Here is a 21,103-nt window from a genome sequence, read left to right as displayed (position 1 = left end):
AGCAGTAAACAGGAAGAACAACTAAGTACATAATCAGTTAAACTAGTGCCGAAATAGGCATGGATTTAACAACTATGGAGCACATAGATTTGAATTTCAGGATGATATAGAAATAAGAACATACCAGTTAAGGAAGCAAAGTGCAGAAAGTAAAGCAGGTAGAGTTCCACAGTCTAGCCTTGGCTTTCAGCCGGCTAGACGAGCAAGGAGCATAAGTAGCAGAAAGAGAGATGAGAGAAAGTTTGAGTGTGTGTGTGTGTGTATTGTTGAACTATTGTCCGTGTTCTTGAGAGGTAGAACAAGAGTGTATATATAGCACTTAGGGAGTAGAGAAAATAAGGTAAAGAGAATCAGAAGTCAATCAATTAAGGGGCAATCAAATAATTACAGAATCCATTCATGTAAGGGAGCCCGGAATAGATCCCTTATTATGGGTAATCGCTTAACGGTCATAGCAAAAGGGAGTTAATTAGGATAAGGAATCTAAATCATACCAAATAGGGAATCAGTAAGAATCCCAAAACCATACGAATAACTTATTAAGGCAAGTGTGATCAATTAAAGTCACAAATAAGGGAACAAATAAGATCTGTGCACACAGATTTTAACAGGGAAAATAATAGGAAATAATCAGTAAAACCTTCAAAAGAATACTGATTTTTGGGAAAGAATTACTCAGATTCCATAAATAGAAATTAAATAAGTAAAGCTTCATAGAAATACAGAATTCAGCAAGAAAAACAAGTTCGAACCATAAATAGAGATTAATTATGGCAAAATACCAAAGAAATACTGGATTTTAACAAGGAAAATATTTAAGCCCAAAAACGGAGTAAACTAATACGACAGGTATCACAGAAATAACATAGTATCGAAACAAAATCGAAGAAACCAGTATATTGCATAGGATCAACTAAGGTTTGAACATTCATGCAAAAATTAGTTAAGATGGTGAAGAAACAATTAACTAAACACTAAGAACTTAGAAAAATCGTTGAAGAAAAGTTTGAGATGAACCCTAGTTTAGAAAGAGTGATTAAAAATCGAAATAATCAATTAAAATAAGAGATTTTTTGAAGGAAAACACTTAATAACATTCGAATCACCTCAGATCTATAAAGATCTGAGAAGAATCGACAGTATCGAACTAGGGTTTTCAGAAAAATAGCAGAGGTGAAAAGAATAGGTCAAGAACCCATAGATTCATAATAAAATAAGGAGAGATCCATACTTACGAACGAAAAATGGCCTGAGACAGGACGGTGTACAAAGTTTCAAACCAGAACAAGTTGGAGTTCCTTGAGATCTTCTCAAAGACTCATGAAGTCGAAGATCCATGGAGTGTAGGAGGTCAGGGGTGGTCGGAGAAGACATAGAAGCACCATAGGAGGGAGGTTTACGCTGGTGACGGCGACTAGGGTTAGGGTTAGGTTGAGAGAGAGTTGAGAGATGAGGGGAGACGATGACGGCAGATTCTGAGAGAATGAAAAGGGTTTGGGGTAGGTTAGGGGTTAATTAAGGTAAGGGTGAATGTGGACCGTTGATCTAAAAGATCAACGGCCAAGATTGAAGAGGGGTTATTGGGTCGGGTAGGCAGATTGGGCCTAAGGGGTTTGGGCTGGCTTTTTGGGTTAATATTAAAGGGGGTTTTGGGCTGGTAAAAATGGTTAGGTCTGAAATAAAAAAGGGTTATTTGTTAAATACCCAAATAATTGATAAAATATATTTTATAAAATAATTAACTGATTATAAAAAAATAATTCATGCATGAAAATGCTTTGAAATAATTACTCAATATTTTAAAAATACAATGAGCTATTTTTTGGTAAAATAATACAATAATGCACGCATGGGTTATAATTGCAAAATTATTGCAATTGTAACCCAAAAATGTAGATGTGGCTATGTGCGAAATAATTTGAGCTCAATATGAATATAAATAGCAAAATTAAACCGTGAAATTGTTATAAAGTCCTTTGTGATGCAATTTGTAATTATTTATATAAACAAAATATTGGGATAAATTAATTTAAAAATGGAGAAATTATGGAAAAATATCAATTGATGCTAATGCGTAGTTTTGAAGGTATATATGCATTTGAAAAATATTATAGGGAAAAATTGGGTATCAACAGTCACCATCAAGAAAAAGTATCCATTGCCGAGGATTGATGACTTATTTGATCAGCTTCAGGGTGCCAAAGTGTTTTCGAAGATTGATTTGAGGTCAGGCTACCATCAGTTGTAGATTAGGGCATCCGATGTCCCTAAGACAGCTTTCAGACTCGATATGGGTATTATGAGTTTCTAGTGATGTCATTTGGGCTGACGAATGCCCCAGCAGCATTTATGGATTTGATGAACCGGGTTTTCAAGCCCTATTTGGATTCCTTTGTGATTGTGCTTATTGATGATATCTTGATCTATTCCCGCAGTCGAGAGGAGCACGAGCAGCTTCTTTGGATTGCACTAGAGACTTTGAGAGACAGCCAGTTATGTGCCAAGTTTCCAAAGTGCGAGTTTTGGTTGGACTCAATTGCTTTCTTGGGGCACGTGGTATCGGCAGAGGGCATTCAGGTGGATCCTAAGAAGATTGGGGCAATTTTGAACTGGCCTAGACCCACTTCAGCCACGGAGATCCGGAGTTTCTTGGGTTTGGCAAGTTATTACCGTCAGTTTGTGGAGGGTTTCTCATCTATAGCAGCCCCATTGACCAGGTTGACCCAAAAGGGTGCCCCGTTCATATGGTCAGACGAGTGTGAGGCTAGCTTTCAGAAGCTCAAGACTGTTTTGACTACAGCGCCAATGTTGGTGTTGCCCACAGGTTCAGGATCTTATACGGTATATTGTGATGCATTTCGTGTTGGGCTCGGTGCAGTATTGATGCAGGATGGCGGAGTGATTGCATATGCGTCGCAGCAGTTGAAGGTCCATGAGAAGAATTACCTGTGCATGACTTGGAGCTGGCAGCCATTGTTCATGCGCTGAAGATTTGGAGGCACTATCTTTATGGCGTGTCGTGCGAGGTTTTCACTTATGCGTCGCAGCAGTTGAAGGTCCATGAGAAGAATTACCTGTGCATGACTTGGAGCTGGCAGCCATTGTTCATGCGCTGAAGATTTGGAGGCACTATCTTTATGGCGTGTCGTGCGAGGTTTTCACTTATCATCGGAGCCTTCAGTATTCGTTCAAACAAAAGGATCTCAATTTGAGGCAGAGAAGGTGGTTGGAACTATTGAAAGACTATGATATCACCATCTTGTATCATCCCGAGAAGGCCAATGTGGTGGCCGACGCCTTGAGTAGAAAGGCAGCGAGTATGGGTAGCTTTGCGTACATTCCAGTCGATGAGAGACTGCTTGCATCAGATGTTCAGGCTTTGGCCAATTAGTTCATGAGGTTGGATGTTTCAGAGCCCAGTCGTGTTCTAGCTTGTACAGTCGCTCGGTCTTCCTTGATTGAGTGTATCAGGAAGCAGCAGTATGATGACCCTCATTTGCTTGTCCTTAGAGACACAGTGCGGCACGGTGGTGCCAAGAAGGTTACTGTTGGAGATGATGGAGTTTTAGGATGTAGAGTCGTATTTGTGTGCCCAATGTAGATGAACTTCATGAGTTGATTCTTGAGGAGGCCCACAGTTTCCGGTATTCTTTTCATCCGGGTGCCACCAAGATGTATCAGGACTTGCGGCAGCATTATTGTTGGATGAGGATGAAGAAAGATATAGTGGCATATGTAGCTCAATTTCAAAATTGTCAGCAAGTAAAGTGTGAGCATCAGAGACCTGGTGGTTTTCTTTAGAAGTTAGAGATTCCTAAGTGGAAGTGGGAGCGTATCACTATGGATTTTGTTGTTGGACTCAGAGGAAGTTCAACGTGGTATGGGTTATTGTGGACAGGCTGAGCAAATCGGTGCATTTCATTCATGTGGCAGTTACCTATTCTAAAAGAGCGGTTAGCTGAGATCTACATTCGCGAGATTGTTCGTCTTCGCGGTGTGCCCGTGTCTATCATTTTTTATCGAGGTATGCAGTTCACCTTGCATTTTTGGAGAGCAGTACAGCGTGAGTTGGGCATGCAGGTTGAGTTGAGCACAACATTTCATCCTCAGACGGACAGACAGTCCGAGTGCACTATTCAAATATGGGAGGATATGCTCTATGCTTGTGTTATAGACTTTGGAGGTTCGTGGCATCAATTCTTGCCACTTGCGAAGTTTGCCTACAACAACAGCTACCAATCGAGCATTCAGATGGCTCCCTATGAGGCATTATACGGGATGTGGTGCCGATTGCCAGTTAGATGGTTCGAGTCGGGGGAGGCTCGGTTGTTAGGTACAGATTTAGTACAGATGCCTTGGATAAGGTCAAGATTATTCAGGATCGACTTCGCACAGCTCAGTCTAGGCAGAAGAGTTATGCCGACCGTAGAGTTCATGATGTTGCATTCATGGTCAAAAAGAGGGTATTGCTCCGAGTTTCACCCATGAAGGGTGTGATGAGGTTCGGAAAGAAGGAAAAGTTGAGCCCTAGGTACATCGGACACTTTGAGATTCTGTAGAGAGTGGGTAAGGTGGCTTACAGGCTCGCATTGCCACCTAGTTTATCAGTAGTCCATTCGGTGTTCCATGTGTCCATGCTCCGGAAGTATCACGGTGATCTATCCCATGTTTTAGATTTCAGCTCAGTCCAATTGGATAAGGATTTGACTTACGATGAGGAGCCAGTGGCTATTCTAGCCCGGCGGGTTCGACAGTTGAGGTCTAAGAGTTATCCTTCAATTCAAGTGCAGTGGAGAGGTCAGCCGGTCAAGGCAGTTACTTGGGAGTCCGAGTCAGACATGCGGAGTATATATCCACACCTTTTCACTAGTCTAGGACAGATACTCTTCTATGTTCGTTCGAGGATGAACGGTTGTTTTAGAGGTGGAAAATGTGATCATCTAGAGTTTTCAACCCTAAATCTGTGTTTCGAAGCCTCCATTAGCTTCTTTAAGTATTCCTCAATTTAAAGTGCGCAGTCCGGGTGTTTTTCCAGAACGCTTTTATATTAAAAATTGATAAAGTAAGAAATTTTGTCTTTCAAAGCTATTTGAGTTGACTTCGGTCAACATTTTGTGTAAACAGATCCGGATCCGTATTTTGACGGTCCCGGTAGGTCCGTATCATGATTTGGGACTTGGCATATGCCCGAAATCGAATTCGGAGGTCCCTAGCTTGAGTTATAGTTTTTGTCAAAAATTGAAAGTTTAAAGGTTTAATGATTTTCAGGAATTGACCAATGTTTGACTTTATTAATATCGGGTCTGTGTTTTGGTTCCGGAACCTGGTATAGGTCCATTACTATATTTATTACTTGTCTATCAAATTTGGTGAGAAACAGAGTTGGTTTGACGTGATTCGGACGTCCGGTTGTTAAAATAGAAATTCTAAAGTTTTCTTGAAAATTTCATTTGGTTTGGTGTCCGATTCGTATTTCTAGGTGTTATTTTGGTGTTTTGACCGCCTGAGCGAGTTCGTATCACGTTTTTGGACTTGTGTCGACATTTGGTTTGGAGCCTCGAGGGTTCGGGTAAGTTTCGGATATGCTACGGGCGATTTGGAACTTAGAAAATCTGGTTTCTCATAGCTTCAGCTGTCATCTGGTTTCCTTCTCCGCGATCGCGAGTTACTCTCGTGATCGCGAAGAGTGAACTAGGATGGGGAAGGATTTTCTTCTAAGTGAACGCGAGACTGTTGTCGCGAACGCGGAGCACTAGGGGGCCTGCTCTATGCGAACGCGGTCAGTCACGCGCGAACGCGTAGTTTAAAGAGGTGGGGCTGGGAATTTGGGGTAACTCTATGCGAACGCGAGTCTAGTCTCGTGAACGCGAAGGTTAGGCAGGCTAAACCTTCGCGAACATTTGGGGTCTCCCACAATCGCGTAAGCCATTGAGGCTCTGCTCTTCGCGAACGCGTTAGGGTTCACGCGAACGCGATGAACATCTGACGCCAGTGTTTAAAATAGTCCCAAAAACGGGATTTCGTCCATTCTTTCAAAATTTCAAAACTAGAAAACCCTAAAGGCAATTTTCCCAAGAGTTTTTCTTCCTCAAATAGGTCGTAAGTGATTCTACCTACTTTCTTTCAATTACCCATTACATTTCATAAGATTTTCACCTAAAATCTAGGATTTTCATGGTAGAAATTGGGGGTTTCGGTAAAATTAGGGATTTTTATAAAATTAGAATTTAGACCTCAAATTGAGGTTGGATTTCGAAACAAATTACATAACCGGACTCGGGGGTGAATGGGTAATCGGGTTTTGCTCCAAATTTCGAGCTTGGACCAAGCAGGCCCGAGGTGGATTTTTGACTTTTCTGGGGAAATGTTAGGCAATTCTAAATTTATGCATTCTAATTGATCATTTAGCAATATTTGATTATTGGGTCAATTGTGGTTAGATATGAGTGGTTTGGAGGCGGATTCTAGGGGAAAGGCCTCGGTAGAGCTCTAAGTTGACTATGGAGTGAGGTAAGTGTGGAGTTTAACCTGGACTTGAGGGAATTAGGAACCTTTGAACTATGTGCTATGTGAATTTCATGTATTGCGGCGGATATACGAGATGACAAGTGCTTATACGCCGCCGAATTACTTGTTTCCCTTGATTTTTCATTTTTCCTTGATTATCTCCTTCCTTGCTTTAGCTAATATGTGCCCTAAATGCCTTCCATGCTTTAATTGCTACTTGTTAATCATTGTTTCTCCTGTTAAAAATGTTAGAACTTTGCATGCTTTCATGACTTGCTACTATTTGCCATAATTGACGTACTTGCACCTTCTAATTGTCATTTACTGGATTGGTCTTGCCGCGTATTATTTCATACATGAATTTCCAAGTTGGTACAAGGTTTGCTTACTGTTTCAGCTTTATATTCGTCAGTTATGGTGGTTCTTGTGATTTGAAATATAAAATTAATTGTACTTAGTGATTAATTGTACTGATATGGTGGGATCGGGTTGCACGCCACAACAAGTGAAATATTGGTAGATTGATGCAGAGGAATAAGGGTGAATTTGTACTGATACGGTGGGATCGGGTTGCACACCGCAACAGGTGAAATAAGGGTCGATTGATACGAAGGAATAAGGGTGAATTGTGATACTGATATTGTTATATGGTAGGATCGGGTTGTGCGCCGCAACATATATTTATTATGATTGTTGATATTGTTACGGTAGAATAAGGGAGGATCATGTTGTATGGTGGGATCAGGTTGCATGTCGTAACAACCTATGTGTTTCTATTTTCCTTGAGTTGTATTGATTTTCGGTATTTTCACTCGAAACTCTAAGGATTGATAATTCTGATACTGGCTTATTTCTTGAGGTTGTAGCTATTATCTTCAATTGACTGTCCTATTTTGTTCCGTATTTTCTTTTTCTTTCTTTATTATATATCGCGTACAAGTTGTAATGTGAGTGACCTGCCTTAGCATCGTCACTACTTCGTCGAGGTTAGGCTCGGCACTTACAGAGTACATGGGGTCGGTAGTACTCATACTACACTCTACACTTCTTGTGCAGATTTTGGAGTCGGTCCCAGTAGCGGTTATTAGCGTGCTACGATTGGACAACTTGGTGGAGACTTGAGGTATAGCTGCTCAGCGTCCGCAACTCCTAGAGTCCCCTTTTCTTTTATTTAGTTGTGTATTTTCCTTCAGACGGCTTTATGTTTCATTCAAACACTTGTATGTATTATTCTAGTAGCTCGTGCACTTGTGACGCCGGGTCCAGGGTTGTATCAGATATGTTAGCTGTTTTAGCTTCCGCACATTACTTTGGATTATTACAGTTATGTCCTTCTCATTATTTAATTTAAAGTGTTGTAAAATGAATAAATTGTTCTAACGTTGGCTTGCCTAGCAAGTGAAATATTAGGCGCAATCACGGTCCCGACAGTGAAAATTCCGGGTGGTGACATTTTTTTGGGCTAAGTACTGAATATACACCTACATTTGATAACGTTCGCTACTTTAATGCATAGAGTATCAATTTTTTCTGTAAAGATGGTGTTCGCACCGGCTTGTGTACACCTCGAATCTTTAACTCAATGCCTGCTACTTCCCACCAGCAAGACAACAACAACAACAATAATTTCACTGTATTCCCACTAGTGGGTCTGGGGAGGGTAGAGTGTACGCAGGACTTACCACTACCTATTGCAGGTAGAGAAGTTGTTTCTAATAGACTCTCGGCTCAGAAAAGAGAGAAGAAAAAGAGAAATAAAAGAATAAGTAGTACTAAATAGTACTCCCTCCGTTTCAATTTACATGAGGTAATTTGATTCGGGCACAGAGTTTAAGAAGGAAAAAAGACTTTAGAAACTTGTGGTCTTAAAAGCTTAAGGGGTAAAAACTTGTCATAACGTTTATGTGGTTATAAAAGCTTCTCATTAAGGGTAAAATGGGTAAAACGAAGAATTTAAAATTGAATTATTCCAATTGTAGAAATGTGCCATTCTCTTTGGAACAGACTAATACGGAAAGTGTGTCATCTAAATTGAAACAAAGAGAGTAACAAGGAAATATGATAACTTATGCGAACTAAAGAACATGACGTATATAGATCTAAGAATATGAAGGTACATGAGTGCTACTAATACTACTAGGTATAAACGGGGAAACTTTCAAATACCTACTAGCAAGACACATAGGAATATCAAATTAATTAGTAAACTCTAATTATGCGGTTGAAACCACATTGGTTTCCCACCTGATTTTCAATACCCACTTTCGGTCCCGACTTATACTTGCTTCCAATCTTATTTGCCAAGGTTCAATAAAAATAAAAAGAGAGGTAGTTTCATTGAATAAAATTCAGAAGTGAGACTTGGTTGTCACTTGTCACCTGCACCATAAACTTATGACCTAACAAATAATAGAGCAAAATGGGGGAACATAATAGCCAAGGGCTAAAAGGAACTTAGGGAGAAGAACATTTACTAGTATCTAAGAAAACACTTAAATGAGCCCAGTAAGTTGAATTGGTATATGCTTCACAATAGTTGATCTCACAAATTATTCCATCTTGTACACGTCTAAGCATTACACCAAAAATTCTGCATATTCAGTTGTCCTGCTTCTGCATTTGTTCTTAGGTAAATAAATGTTAACCACGTCGAAAACAAAAGGTTATCGTTGCCACCTTATGAGGAAAATGGTTCATTTGGACAGCTCAGGCGGTCTAAAATCTTCCAACTGAGTGCTGGAGGCACTGCAGATATCTCTCAAGAATGATTCTCCCTTCTCTGATCTTAAAAGGTTAAATGTACTTTCGACAACTTCATATCCCAATCCAGTTTGCAGAAGATGACCAGGCTCCTCACCAGCATGTCGTACAAGATGTCCTGCTTCTTTCAGAGATATCACATTTTCACCAATTAATCTACCAAAAATGTGACCAAGAAATGTAGCTGCTTTTGGAGCATCAGTAACTTCATCCTCCAAAGTAGATAAAACTGATTCAAACCTGCTTAAAGAAAACCAATTATAAGCAAAGACTCGGATGAAATTAGAAAAGAAATTGGCTGCTTACCCCTCAATGAGCTGTCCGGTATCCTGTACCACTTTGGTCTTCGTAAGACTGATAAGAAGTCGAGCAAGAAGATCTCTATCCCTTTCTTTCCTCTGAAATGAGTCATTTACCCATATCGATAACATCATTGGAAGAAAGCTTGGTGAGTTCAACTCTCTAATGCGTAGAACAACTTCATCCTCATCAACTGCACTGTAACCAGAAAATCACATGCATTATAGCTGTAAAGTGAAATATAGGAAGAGCAGGATTCTTGAGATTACTTGAATGAATATTAAGAAGAGAAAATAGATAGGAAGCTTATCATTTTTCTTTTCCTTCAAATTAAAAGTGGGAAATCCCTGAAAGGATCTTCTCTCGTGTAGTCAAACAGAATGAAGGAAGCATGTCACATACATTATGTAAATGTAGTTAATGGTTTTCTTCGCTACAAGTTTCCTTAACAAAGTTGGTTGAATGTGAAGCTACAATTATAGGAGTTCTTTTCCTTACTAGAATAACTTTCACGTTACAGATCTGTGCAAACAAATACTCCATCTCATTAATTACACTGAGGCGGAAAGTCTATAAAAGTAACCATATTTCAAAAACTTCGTATTATAGGTCTTATATGCACCATTTTCTTCAGATGGTTCTTTTACATTCTTGCTAAGATGCAGATTCTGAAAAAAAGTCCTCAAGTTATAATCTTTATTTACATTTTATGATCAGTAATTCACTTGCCGAGGGTCGATTGGAAACAGCCTCTCTGCCTTTTCGGGTAGGGGTAAGGCCTGTGTAAGTATTACCCTCCCCAGAACCACCTTGTGGGACTATACTGGGTAGTTGTTGTTGTTGTTGTTGTTGTTGTAATTCACTTGTCACGTGTTCGAGTTGCGTACAATAGACCCTTGTGGTCCGGCCCTTCCCCGGACCCCGCTCATAGCGAGAGCTTAGTGCACTGGGCTGCCCTTTTTTTTACATTTTATGATCAGTAATTCACTCGTCACGTATAGTTTTCAATACTGTTTCTGTTATGGATTCACGTAAAAGAAAGGAATAGCAATTAGGTTATAGACAAATCTAACAATAGAAGAGAGAAAATCTACCTGTAAAATTCTCGAATAGCTGCAATCGACATTTCTCTAAGACGTTCTTCGGACCATATCATTCCTGGTGAATTTGACACAGCAGACGCTCTATGCGGATGGGCTGCGGCTGGTGGTTCCACAGATCTCCCTGAAGGATTTATATTTGTTACTTCTCTTTCTGCATAATGTTCGTGCTCATGTTGATTTGGTCGAGCATAAGCAATAGGCTTCACAACTGTCCCAGGAGCATATTTGGATGTCGATTCTTGTCTTGGGTTGTATGGTGACCACCCGGATGTTGGATTCCGCCCACCTGAACCAGCAGCGGGTCTTCTGGATTCTCCAAAACCAGCATGTACATCTGCCACAGGACCACCAGAATGCATTGGTGGGCCCCTGAAAGACGTTGCCCTTCCAGGGCTTCCCCGCGGACCAAGGCTCATTGTTTTATCATCAACCGGTCGCTGTGGCAAGGCAGCCGATGATGTCCTACTCTCATGTGGATGTCTAGATTCTGACCTGAAATCTTGGTTTCCAAATCCGCGATTTTGTGATGTCATTCCACGAAATGGAGTCATTTGAGGAGCTGGAGGAGAAAACATGGATGGCCGAGGACCTAAATCTGCGGGCTGCCCTCTTCTAGAAGAAGAAACAGTGCTTGGACCACGAGTGGACCGGGTGACCTGAGCTCGACGTTCTTGAACAGCATCCCTTCGTACTTCCTCTATCTTTTTGGGGCCTTCTACTTTTCTTCTTTGCTGCCACTTATTTTTTCTCAAATCAATAATATCCATCAACATAAACCTCACCCTAGAAGACAAATCTGTATTATTGGCCATTGTCGTCATCATGTCAAAATAGGCATCCATGTAATCCTTCGCCTTGGAGTGGTCGATCATATCTCCTATAGTGCTCATAAGTTTGCAGAGAGCCTCAATATCTTCTTCATCTGGAGTCTGGTACTGCCCCAGCAATTTCTGGATGCACTCATGCATTATCCTCTCTGTAAGCATCTTCTTCTTGTATAATTCTCCAATCAATCTTATGTTCCCTAACATCCTTCTTCGCGCTTGTAACCTCTTCTCCTCTCTCTTCCCCTCTGACAGCTTCACCTCTCCGTACTCTTCCATACTGTCGGCTTCTGCCTCTTCTCTTTCACCTCTCTCGAACTCCTCCTGGCATTTATCAAGGAGCAGTCTCTTAAAGGTTATTTTCTGATCGTCCTCCACAAAATCAGGAAGTTCCCCAGCTAGATGAGAACAGAAATTTGCGTACATCTCACAAAATGTTGGTTCCATTAGAGCTTTGTCAAATATCTGTGAAATCACACCAGCAAGAGTGTTAGCACTGTCAATATTAACTTCCTTTACTTGCTCAAACAGCTTCTCAAAATTTTGTGGAGTTAGCTTGTTGAGGATAGCTTTTAACTGTCGTCGTTTCGCCTCTTCCTCATCAGTCACTTTACGTATCTCATATTTCTTGTCAGCTTTGTGCATAACTTGCAGTGGAGAGTAAGGAGAAGGCATTAATCCTTTTCGGGAGCCAGAAACCCGCTGCCAACGGTTGGCATCGGACCGAATATGTTGTACTCCTCCATGAGAGGCCAATGGCAGCATTGCACCAGCAGGAAACACAGATACATATTGGCTAGGTGGCTGTCCTTTTAGATTCCTCATATTCTTGTGGTTTCCTCGACCTGAACGAGGACCATTAGCACTGCCCCCTTGGTTGATATCAATATATTGCTCATTGACCCACCTACTATCATCCGCCATTCCAGTAGGACGGTGCTCAGTCCAAGAAGAGCTACCTTGTCTGCTAGTATTGGTTTGACCAGGACAGGAATTCGGGTCATTCTTGTTAAAATCTACCCCTTTTGAAATGCTGGCGTTAGGACTCAAAAGGGCTTCCACCATATTCCATGGAACTTCAAAATTAGCAGGAAGATCAGCAAAATGAGAAGAAAGAGTAAGAAGGAAATCTCTTGAGTATCTCATTTTGCCTGTAGTGGCACTTCCACCATTTGGATGCCTAAGCATATCATTAACAATTTTGTTGTTACCGGAATTTTCCAACTTTGGAGTTGACATAGCAGCATCTTCCCAGTTGTTAGGTTCACCTGTACTCTTTTTATCTTCATTTGCGGAAAAATCTTCTTCGTTGGAACTCGATGATATCTTCCTTGCAGTGAGACTGGTGCAACTCTCAACACTTTCTGAAGAAACAGAAGACTGTTGTTTCTCCTTGGGTCCCTTAAATGCCATATAAAGATCTAACGTGTCCCCAGCCGCATCAGCTTTCTGAAGAATTTCTCTCCTCTTTTTCTTTCCCCTGGAGTTTGTACTTTTCACCTTATTTGAAGGTTTATCCTTTGAACCTGATCCTTGAACGCGACGATATTCTGTTTTTGTTTCCTTAGAGACTTTTCCCCTTGTTTTGGTATATGATGGAGATGATGGTGAAGTGGGAGTATGAGAATCCTCACGATGCTTTGCTCCAGATGCAGAAAGCAAAACATCTTTATTATTTGTTTTAGCAGCAGGTCTAGTTTCAGGAGATATCGATCCTAATTTATTATCTTCAGTTAAATATTTCGGTGAACCACAGCCAGGCACCATAACATCAGAAATATTGCGACCTGATAAGGAGGCAGCAGAATGTGACAACTTATGAACCACATTGTTAGTTTCACAGCCACCCGCACTCGATAATTGATCTGATGCATTCCTACCATTTTCCGTTGCTAAATGTGAGTTTCTTTCAGTTTGTTCACTTGCTTTCGCTGTCATGGAGCTATAAGTATCCTCATTTTTTATGCCCAGAGAAGGCCGTTCAGATGGATTAGTTGTAAATTGTCCTTGTCTAATGCCCTTACCAGCAATCACATTCCCCTCATCAGTTGTCACGCTAGATTGTTCTGAAGCTTCATCTGCATTACGTTGTGATGCTCCAGAACAAATGGAAGCATCACCAAGCGTTTTTGATAGTGTTGAAGTTGCTTGGGTTTCTATAGTTTCAGCATTTTGACATTCTGAAATACGGTCTACTGAATTTGGTGGAGAAGGATTCGATATGGACGTGGGGTTTCCTGCCTGATTCAGAGAATGACAAAGTTATGAGAATGCTTAAGGCATTTTAAAATAATCAGCAAAAGTAAACATACCTCTCGTTGTTGTTGAGGATGCAATTGGCTTTTATTGGGAGGGTTCTTCAACTCGGTCTCAATATAATTGACTCCTCGAACATGGTTAATATTGCTTTCTACAGATGTAGCACCACTAGAAAGAGGTCTATCAACAGAAACAAGTGATTTATCAGAAGGTGAAGCAAATGGTGTTGGCTTAGAGGCAGATTCTGACACCTCGACAGAGGTTTCTGGGAGAATCTTTGGTTCCTCTTCATTAGAGCAAGCTCTCAAAGCTGGTTGCTGTGGTTTTTCTGTTTCTGTTGTCTTCTTGGCAATTGGAAATGAAGATGTCAAAAGCTCTCTTCCAATAGAACCAGGAGCTTGGTTAACGGCCACATGAACTGAAGCTGGAGACCACGCATACGTTTTAAAGTTGCAGGCAGAAAAAATAATATCAATATTAAAAGCATAATCACCAACAAAAGTTAGTAATCTTGCCTACCTGGAGAGTTATATCCTAGTGCTGGAGCACAGGGAGCCACAAGGGAGTTTGTTATAGGAACCGAAGTAGGATTTTGTAAGAAAATAGGACTTGGCTGCACATGTGGAAAAAAGTTCATAGGACGAGATGGACCATAATGCATCGGCTGTGATGGTAAGCCCCCAAGATGATGTATTGCCAAGCCAGATGAACCACCATCCAACTTCATGTCAACCTTCTCATCTAGTCTCAACTCTTCTTTAGTGTCAGGATGAGTAATTTTAACAGATCGACGAGGATTAACATTCCTAACATGCTGACCAAACTGTGGTGAAATCCCAACTCCCGTGTTGCCAAACTGAGAGCTTAGCTGATGACCAAATTTGGGAGGGAAGTTCATCATCTGACCCTGCTGCATCGCTTCCTGAAGCTGCATATGGTGAGGTTGGAGACCAGGGACAAATGGAGGATGCCTAATGTTGGGATTTCCAACTGGTAGTGGCATTGGCATCGGAAATGAAGAACAGGGCATTCCTTGATGAACCTGTGCTCCGGGCATTCCGAATTGCACAGGACCATGTGGCTGCATAAAAGGAGGATTGACTGGAACCCCAGGAAAAGGGAGAGAGGATAACTTCTGCATGTTACTGAGAGGATGAGCAGGTGAAACATGAACGGGTAAATCTCTTTCAGGAAAATGTTGAGGATCAGGAGTTTTATTCGTCGGCTTCCCAATGTCCTCCCTCAGCTGTGGCTGATGTAAAGCAGAAGAAGGCAAAAGCTGCAGTGGCCTGAAAGGACTAGATCGTGCCTGCAAAACAGAATGTTGCTTTAAGGAGATGATTAACGTTCCACCTAAAATACAAATCAGAACATCACTTTGGCAATTGAAAAGTGCTAGAAAGTTGAAAAGCACCCATAATATTACTTCAAATGTTGTCCCTGAAACAAATAATGAAAAGACGATTCCTTTGCTTTAAACAAGCCAAGTTTCAGTTACCAATAACAAAGATAGCTAGACGATGCAATCTCCACAGCCAGCTCTATCAATCACTGTGGAGATACATGTCCAAATTCTGAGAACAGGTTTTTCAATCAGCCACATGCGGCATTGGAAGAGAAGCTTAATAGTGGCGCAAATGTATTGCTTGAGTTAAACATTATCTTGATCTATTCCACTCAGAAATAACGCGCTAAAATCTTGGATAATAACTATTATGAGGAGGAGCTGTTCAAGTTTCTCCATGCAATTTTATATAATTTGAGTGAACTTTTAGTGCTTTTGGTTCATTCAAATAGTTAGCCAATTCCAACCTGATGTAGTATCTGCAGAGAAAACAAGCCATAAAGAATTACTAGACAGCTTACACTACCTGATGGCGCTTCTGCTCATCCATGTTGGGCGGTGCTGAGCTGGTTCTTTGAGGAATCTAAAGTTAAGAGCAAAAATTATAACAAGAAGTTAAATGTAATCCTTTCATTAAAGGATAACTTATCCTCTCGCAAAGCACATGGAATATATGAATGACATGTTATGTATGGTACCTGCATCCCATTCACAAAACCTGGCGTAAAGCTTCCAAACTGAAGAGATACTTTCTTAGAGGTGTCATCTGCATTGGAACACAAGTAAATGAAACAGCATTGGAAATCCTCAAAACCTTATCAATACAGAAAAAATAATGCAGATACATAAGCCAACTTATGGGAAAATTGCATTGGGAAATTCTTTAATGTCTAATTACTAAGGACATACATGACAGCAAAGAATACCTTTCACGGGGCTCTTGGGAGCTGATTGATCCGAGTTTATAGATGCATGTTGAGAAGAAAGAGCACTAGAAACCATTTGGTTATCGTCGTGTCTGACTGTATCTGCTGGCTCAATAAATTTATCTGAAGTTGGAGCAATTGAAGATCCTTAAAACTCATTGAAGGCATGAAATAATGAGAACAAAAGGCATCGCATCACATCACATTACATCACCTATTTATTTTTTCTATCAAATTAATGATATAAATGATGAGGGACACACCAGATGAGAGGTAACTTGAGAAAATAAAGAACTGAAAACTAGTACTTAAACAAATAAAAAGAGAGCACAAAAAGAACGAAAACTAGAAAAAAGTTATGCCTCTCTGATCATCACATTGAGCCCACAAAAGCAGTAGCATGCTGGACGTGCTTAGTTTATGCATTCTTTATTCCATTAAAAGTTCAATTTTCCCAGATAATTTTTTCTTGTAAGCAAGCATTGATTTTTGCAATTTTTACGTACTGCAGGCAGCAAATCTCTTTTATTCTCGGATTTCTTTGAGATTATTCCCTTAAGCTTTAGTAGTATCACACCTTTGGTAATTTAGCTTCCAATTTCATAATTCATGCAATAGATCCATGTGCAGTTGCTACAAACAGATTCCAAAAATCTAGATTCTAGATCCTTTACCGTCTGCTAGACCAATGTAAGCTTCTCATCATCATTTTGCCTATTAACCTAGAGATACAAAGAAACAGTTTGGACTTCTATAAAATCAATGGTTTACCAGTATTTCTATGACGAATCACTTTTACTAACCCCTCCAGAATATGCAAAATGCTTTGAGCTGTTTTAGAAAAAACTCCGCTAACATTAAGAGTGTCAAACATACGAAAAGTTAAGAAATCCAATATGCATGGAATTTTTTCATTGACGGAGGTGAAGGGAAATGGCTGTGAAATCTCAAGTGATACGAACAAACTAAGATCATTGCAGTAAACCATACTGCAATGCAGATAAGCTGGAAGGAATTTCGCTAATTGTTGACAAGAAGTTCAATTAAGCAGCAAACCATCAAATCAAGGAATTTTCGGAAGGAATATGAACCAGATAAATAGTTAATGGTTAGAGGAAAATACAAAAACCTGATCCTGAGATTCTGGTAGGGGCATCATTTTGCAGAGCAACAGACTCCTGATCAGCAATAGCATCGGTCACTTTCAGTGAACCAGTTTCTCCATCAGACTTCTTGAAACTAATATAAGAAATCACTATAAAAAGTCAACTTGTATTCAACCAAAAAAAATTCCTCGATTAAATAACTTTGTCCATGAAGACACTAAGAAGTTGCATGCCAGTTTGTCTAAAAATTCAGATGCATGTCGTGTGCAGTTGATGATTGCCCCGTAGGAAGCTCCTCAAAAGTGAAATAGCTCAATAAGATAAATAGATCAATAACTTTACGATAACAAAGTAACATTCTACTGAAGGAACTCAAACCAACTACAAAGCGCAGTTCAAACTAAACTCCAATTAACTCATTCTTTCAGTGTAGCAAAGTGTAATGGGACAATGAGGAGAATACTGGTAATTTAGGGGTTATGCTTTGCAGTGAATTATGAATTTGGATAAATAGGAAGCCCGATCACTTGCACAGGAAATTATCAAGCTTCCGATGCAACTCCACAAGCAAAATCAAACTTAACTGATATCCTACTTCATAGAACAGATTAAGCAGACATTTTCAGGACTAATATCTGTTTCTTCATCAAACTTAACTGATCTCCAACTTCCTAGAAGAGATTAAACAGACAACTCTATCTGATGGCTCAACAGATTTATCTGAAGTTGGAGCAACTGAAGATCCTGAAAACTCATCGAATGCATGAGCTAATTAACACTTCTTTGTTGTATTTCCTTTTCATCCCAAGCAAATACTATCTAGGTTATTTCTCAACTCGGTCACATTTTTCTTGTACTAGTATTCGTTTATCACATTAGAAAATGCAAACCATTGTTTATTTGACATACATGTATCAGAATGCATCAGCATTATGTATTCTAAGCACAAAAACAAGCCTTAATCCAGAACTAGTTGAGGTCGATTACACGAATCCTCTATATCCATTCTGCTCTATTTCGGCTTGTTTTCATTCCACAAATATACTAATCCCTCTGTCCCATTTTATGTGACATAAATATTATTTGAAGAGTCAAACAAGTTTTTCTTTGACCATGATTTTTCCATGAACATTAGAATTATCAACTATTGTGATTATAGTACTTCTTAAGTAATTCTCAGACGTATAAATTTTATTTCAAAAACTCGAAAAATGTGGATACGAATCAGGGGCAGAGCTACAGTATTAATAAACGGGTTCCTACAATCCCGGTCACTTTTGCTTAGACCTTGTATTTGTATTAGGAAATCCATTAAATATGTATAAAAAATTAATTACCAACACAGTAACTAAATCGCGCTATTAGTTTGATGGCAAGTTGAGAACCCATAAACTTCAAATTATGGCTCCACCTCTGGTCCGAATTCACACCAAAAATTAGGTACTTTGGCCTTCATACTCCGAACCCCGCCACATAAAATGGGACAAAGGGAGTATAAGGAGGGGCATAGTTAGCCCTTCCGATAGGGGTTCGGCTGAACCCAGTAACCTTTGTCCAAACTCTATATTTGTCTTAAAAAAAGCTATTGAATTACGTACAAATTATCAATTTAGAACCCAATAGCTTAAAAGAATTTGAATACCGAACCCATAAATTTCAAATCATGGCTCCCCCTCTGAGTATAAGTAGTAAAAAAACCATACCTTGGCGTGGTGGGAGAAGAAGATACAGAGGAATCGGGAGAAGGAGGAGGTAGAACAGAGCTACCGCCGCCTTTTCCAGAGGTGACCCTTTGGTACTGAGGCTGAGCTGATCCTGAACGTCCACTAAGTCTACTACTATTTCTCCTATAATTTGTCTGTGATTCACTTTTCTTCTGATCACCCTTGCGCTGCATGTAACATATATTATATAGAAACCCTTTACTCCTCTCTGTATTTCTTCTTCAATCTGCAGATCACATGCACACTATAAAAAAAAAAACAATTAATTTATCATGAACAGGAAAATAAATATAATGTACGTAAATGTAGAATCCATGTATTATTATGTACCTAGATTTTTCATGCGTTGAGAATGAAGAAATGTGATAAAAAACAGATCAAGTCGGAAGATCTAAGGGAGTGTGTGTGTGTGTGTGTGTGTGTGTGTGTTTACTTGGTTATGGAATGTTAAGGAACTGCAGAATAAAACCCGAAAAGGGAAAAAAAGGAAGAACGAGAAATAGTGAAATGCTCTTTGTTTCTTTTCTTTTTATTTTGCCAATAAATGTTTTTTTCTAGTTTGAAGAAGTGAATTTTAAGATTACATTAAAAATTATTTTTATTTATTTTGACAAATAAGTTACTCATGATATGGAAAATGAAGTGCTTTCGGTCATGATTATTGATTTTTTTTCCTTTTCTTCTTATTTATTTTATTTATTTATCTATTTATTTTGCTTCAAGGGAATGAATTTAATTTTTATATTCTGAGTTAAGTATATATATGTAATTTTAAAAAGAGTAACTATATAGGCTATACATAAGGAGACTCTTTCAAAATCTTTTTCCTAATTTTGGGATCAGATGACGGAGTTTTTCTTCAGATCAACCAAACAATATTTTGGGTGAAAATCATTTATCCTTCCCAATTTTGTGTTAAAAATCAAAAACTTTGAACAATAATCATTCTCCCCCCTTTGTCCTACACAATACCTTTTTTGCCCTTGAATTTTTAATTTCCTCCTCAATTCAATACTTTTTTATTATATGATATTTTTTTTATGGTTTTAGCTATAACTTAAATTATGTAATACCTATTATAAATTGTAATTAGAGTTCATTAAAATTATAAGTAGAATAAGTAATTAGAGTCAATTAAAACTTATCTTTATGATTGTTATTTTAATGTAATGCATATTAAATATATATTTAAGTTATATTTTCTTAGCGACGGAGCTAGAAATTCATTTAAGAGGATTAAAAACACCCCAACTTTTTTTTTTCCGGATTGAACTTGTGAGCTAAGATACTTGAGGTGTTTTTCAATCCTCTTATATGAAAAACTCGGATTGAACTTGTGAGCTAAGAAATTAATGAACTCTATTCTCTTAGCTCACAGATTTTAATTTCTTAGCTCACAAGTTCAACCCGAGTTTTTCATATAAGAGCATTGAAAAGCACCCCAAGTTATCTTAGCTCACAAGTTCAATCCGAAATAAAAAAATAAATTGGGGTGTTTTTCAATCCTCTTATATGAATTTCTAGCTCCGTCGCTAAGAAAATATAACTTAACTATATATTTAATATGCATTACATTAAATAACAATCATAAAGATAGGGTAATTTTAATCGACTCTGATTACTTATTCTACTTATAATTTTAATGAACTCTAATTACAATTTATAATAGATATTACATAATTTAAGTTATTGCTAAAACCATAAAAAAAATATCATATAATAAAAAAGCATTAAATTGAGGAGAAAATTGAAAATTCAAGGGCAAAAAAGGTATTGTGTAGGATAAAGGGGGGAGAATGATTATTGTTCAAAGTTGAGGGGGGAGTTTGATTTTTAACACAAAGTTGGGGAGGGTAAATGATTTTCACCCAAATAAAACTTATTTAATTAAAAAAAAGAACAAGATATTGTTTGGACCAAANTACCTTATTCCAACATAGGGACAGAAGGGAGAAGGTTGTGAAGGTGGCCTCGTTATCCATACCTCCGGTCGGATGAATGGAGGACCGACCGACCCGGGTTTTCACGAGCGTTGGCGGGTTCTGGAGTGCCTGTCAAGGGCGCTAGCGCATACCCCGGGGTGATCGTTCCGTCGTCGATCAATCTATCACTCAATCACAGGCAGCCAAGCCATCAGAATCAGACCCGTAAAGGTCTCGTTTTTTACAATAAACATGGGCTATTTTCACCCCCAATATTTTACATCTTTGCTTAAGATTATTAAGTACTTTCTTTTCTAAGTTATCACA

General features: G+C 39.1%; 1 protein-coding gene across 1 annotated transcript; it reads right to left on the bottom strand.

The window, feature by feature from the left end:
* Nucleotides 8,821-19,317, bottom strand: LOC109231365 (eukaryotic translation initiation factor 4G-like). Its single transcript, XM_019397011.1, has 11 exons — nucleotides 19,185-19,317; nucleotides 18,834-19,098; nucleotides 17,154-17,263; nucleotides 16,025-16,147; nucleotides 15,797-15,864; nucleotides 15,625-15,681; nucleotides 14,273-15,062; nucleotides 13,807-14,177; nucleotides 10,662-13,735; nucleotides 9,574-9,765; nucleotides 8,821-9,507 (listed from the first exon to the last, which is right to left on the bottom strand). Exons 2-11 carry the CDS (start codon nucleotides 19,025-19,027, stop codon nucleotides 9,201-9,203), a joined length of 5,286 nt encoding a protein of 1,761 aa, XP_019252556.1. The 5' UTR covers nucleotides 19,028-19,098; nucleotides 19,185-19,317; the 3' UTR covers nucleotides 8,821-9,200.

This window comes from Nicotiana attenuata, chromosome 8 (assembly GCF_001879085.1).
Source record: "Nicotiana attenuata strain UT chromosome 8, NIATTr2, whole genome shotgun sequence".
Taxonomy (NCBI): Eukaryota; Viridiplantae; Streptophyta; class Magnoliopsida; order Solanales; family Solanaceae; genus Nicotiana; species Nicotiana attenuata.
This window is presented reverse-complemented; position numbering and strand designations above follow the sequence as displayed.

Coding starts and splice junctions, on each gene's coding strand:
- LOC109231365 (XM_019397011.1), bottom strand. CDS start 19,027: ATGCAGCGCAAGGGTGATCAGAAGAAAAGTGAATCACAGACAAATTAT. Junction 17,264..18,833: donor TCTTCTCCCACCACGCCAAG/GTATGGTTTTTT, acceptor TTCTTATATTAG/TTTCAAGAAGTCTGATGGAG. Junction 13,736..13,806: donor ATCCTCAACAACAACGAGAG/GTATGTTTACTT, acceptor TCTCTGAATCAG/GCAGGAAACCCCACGTCCAT.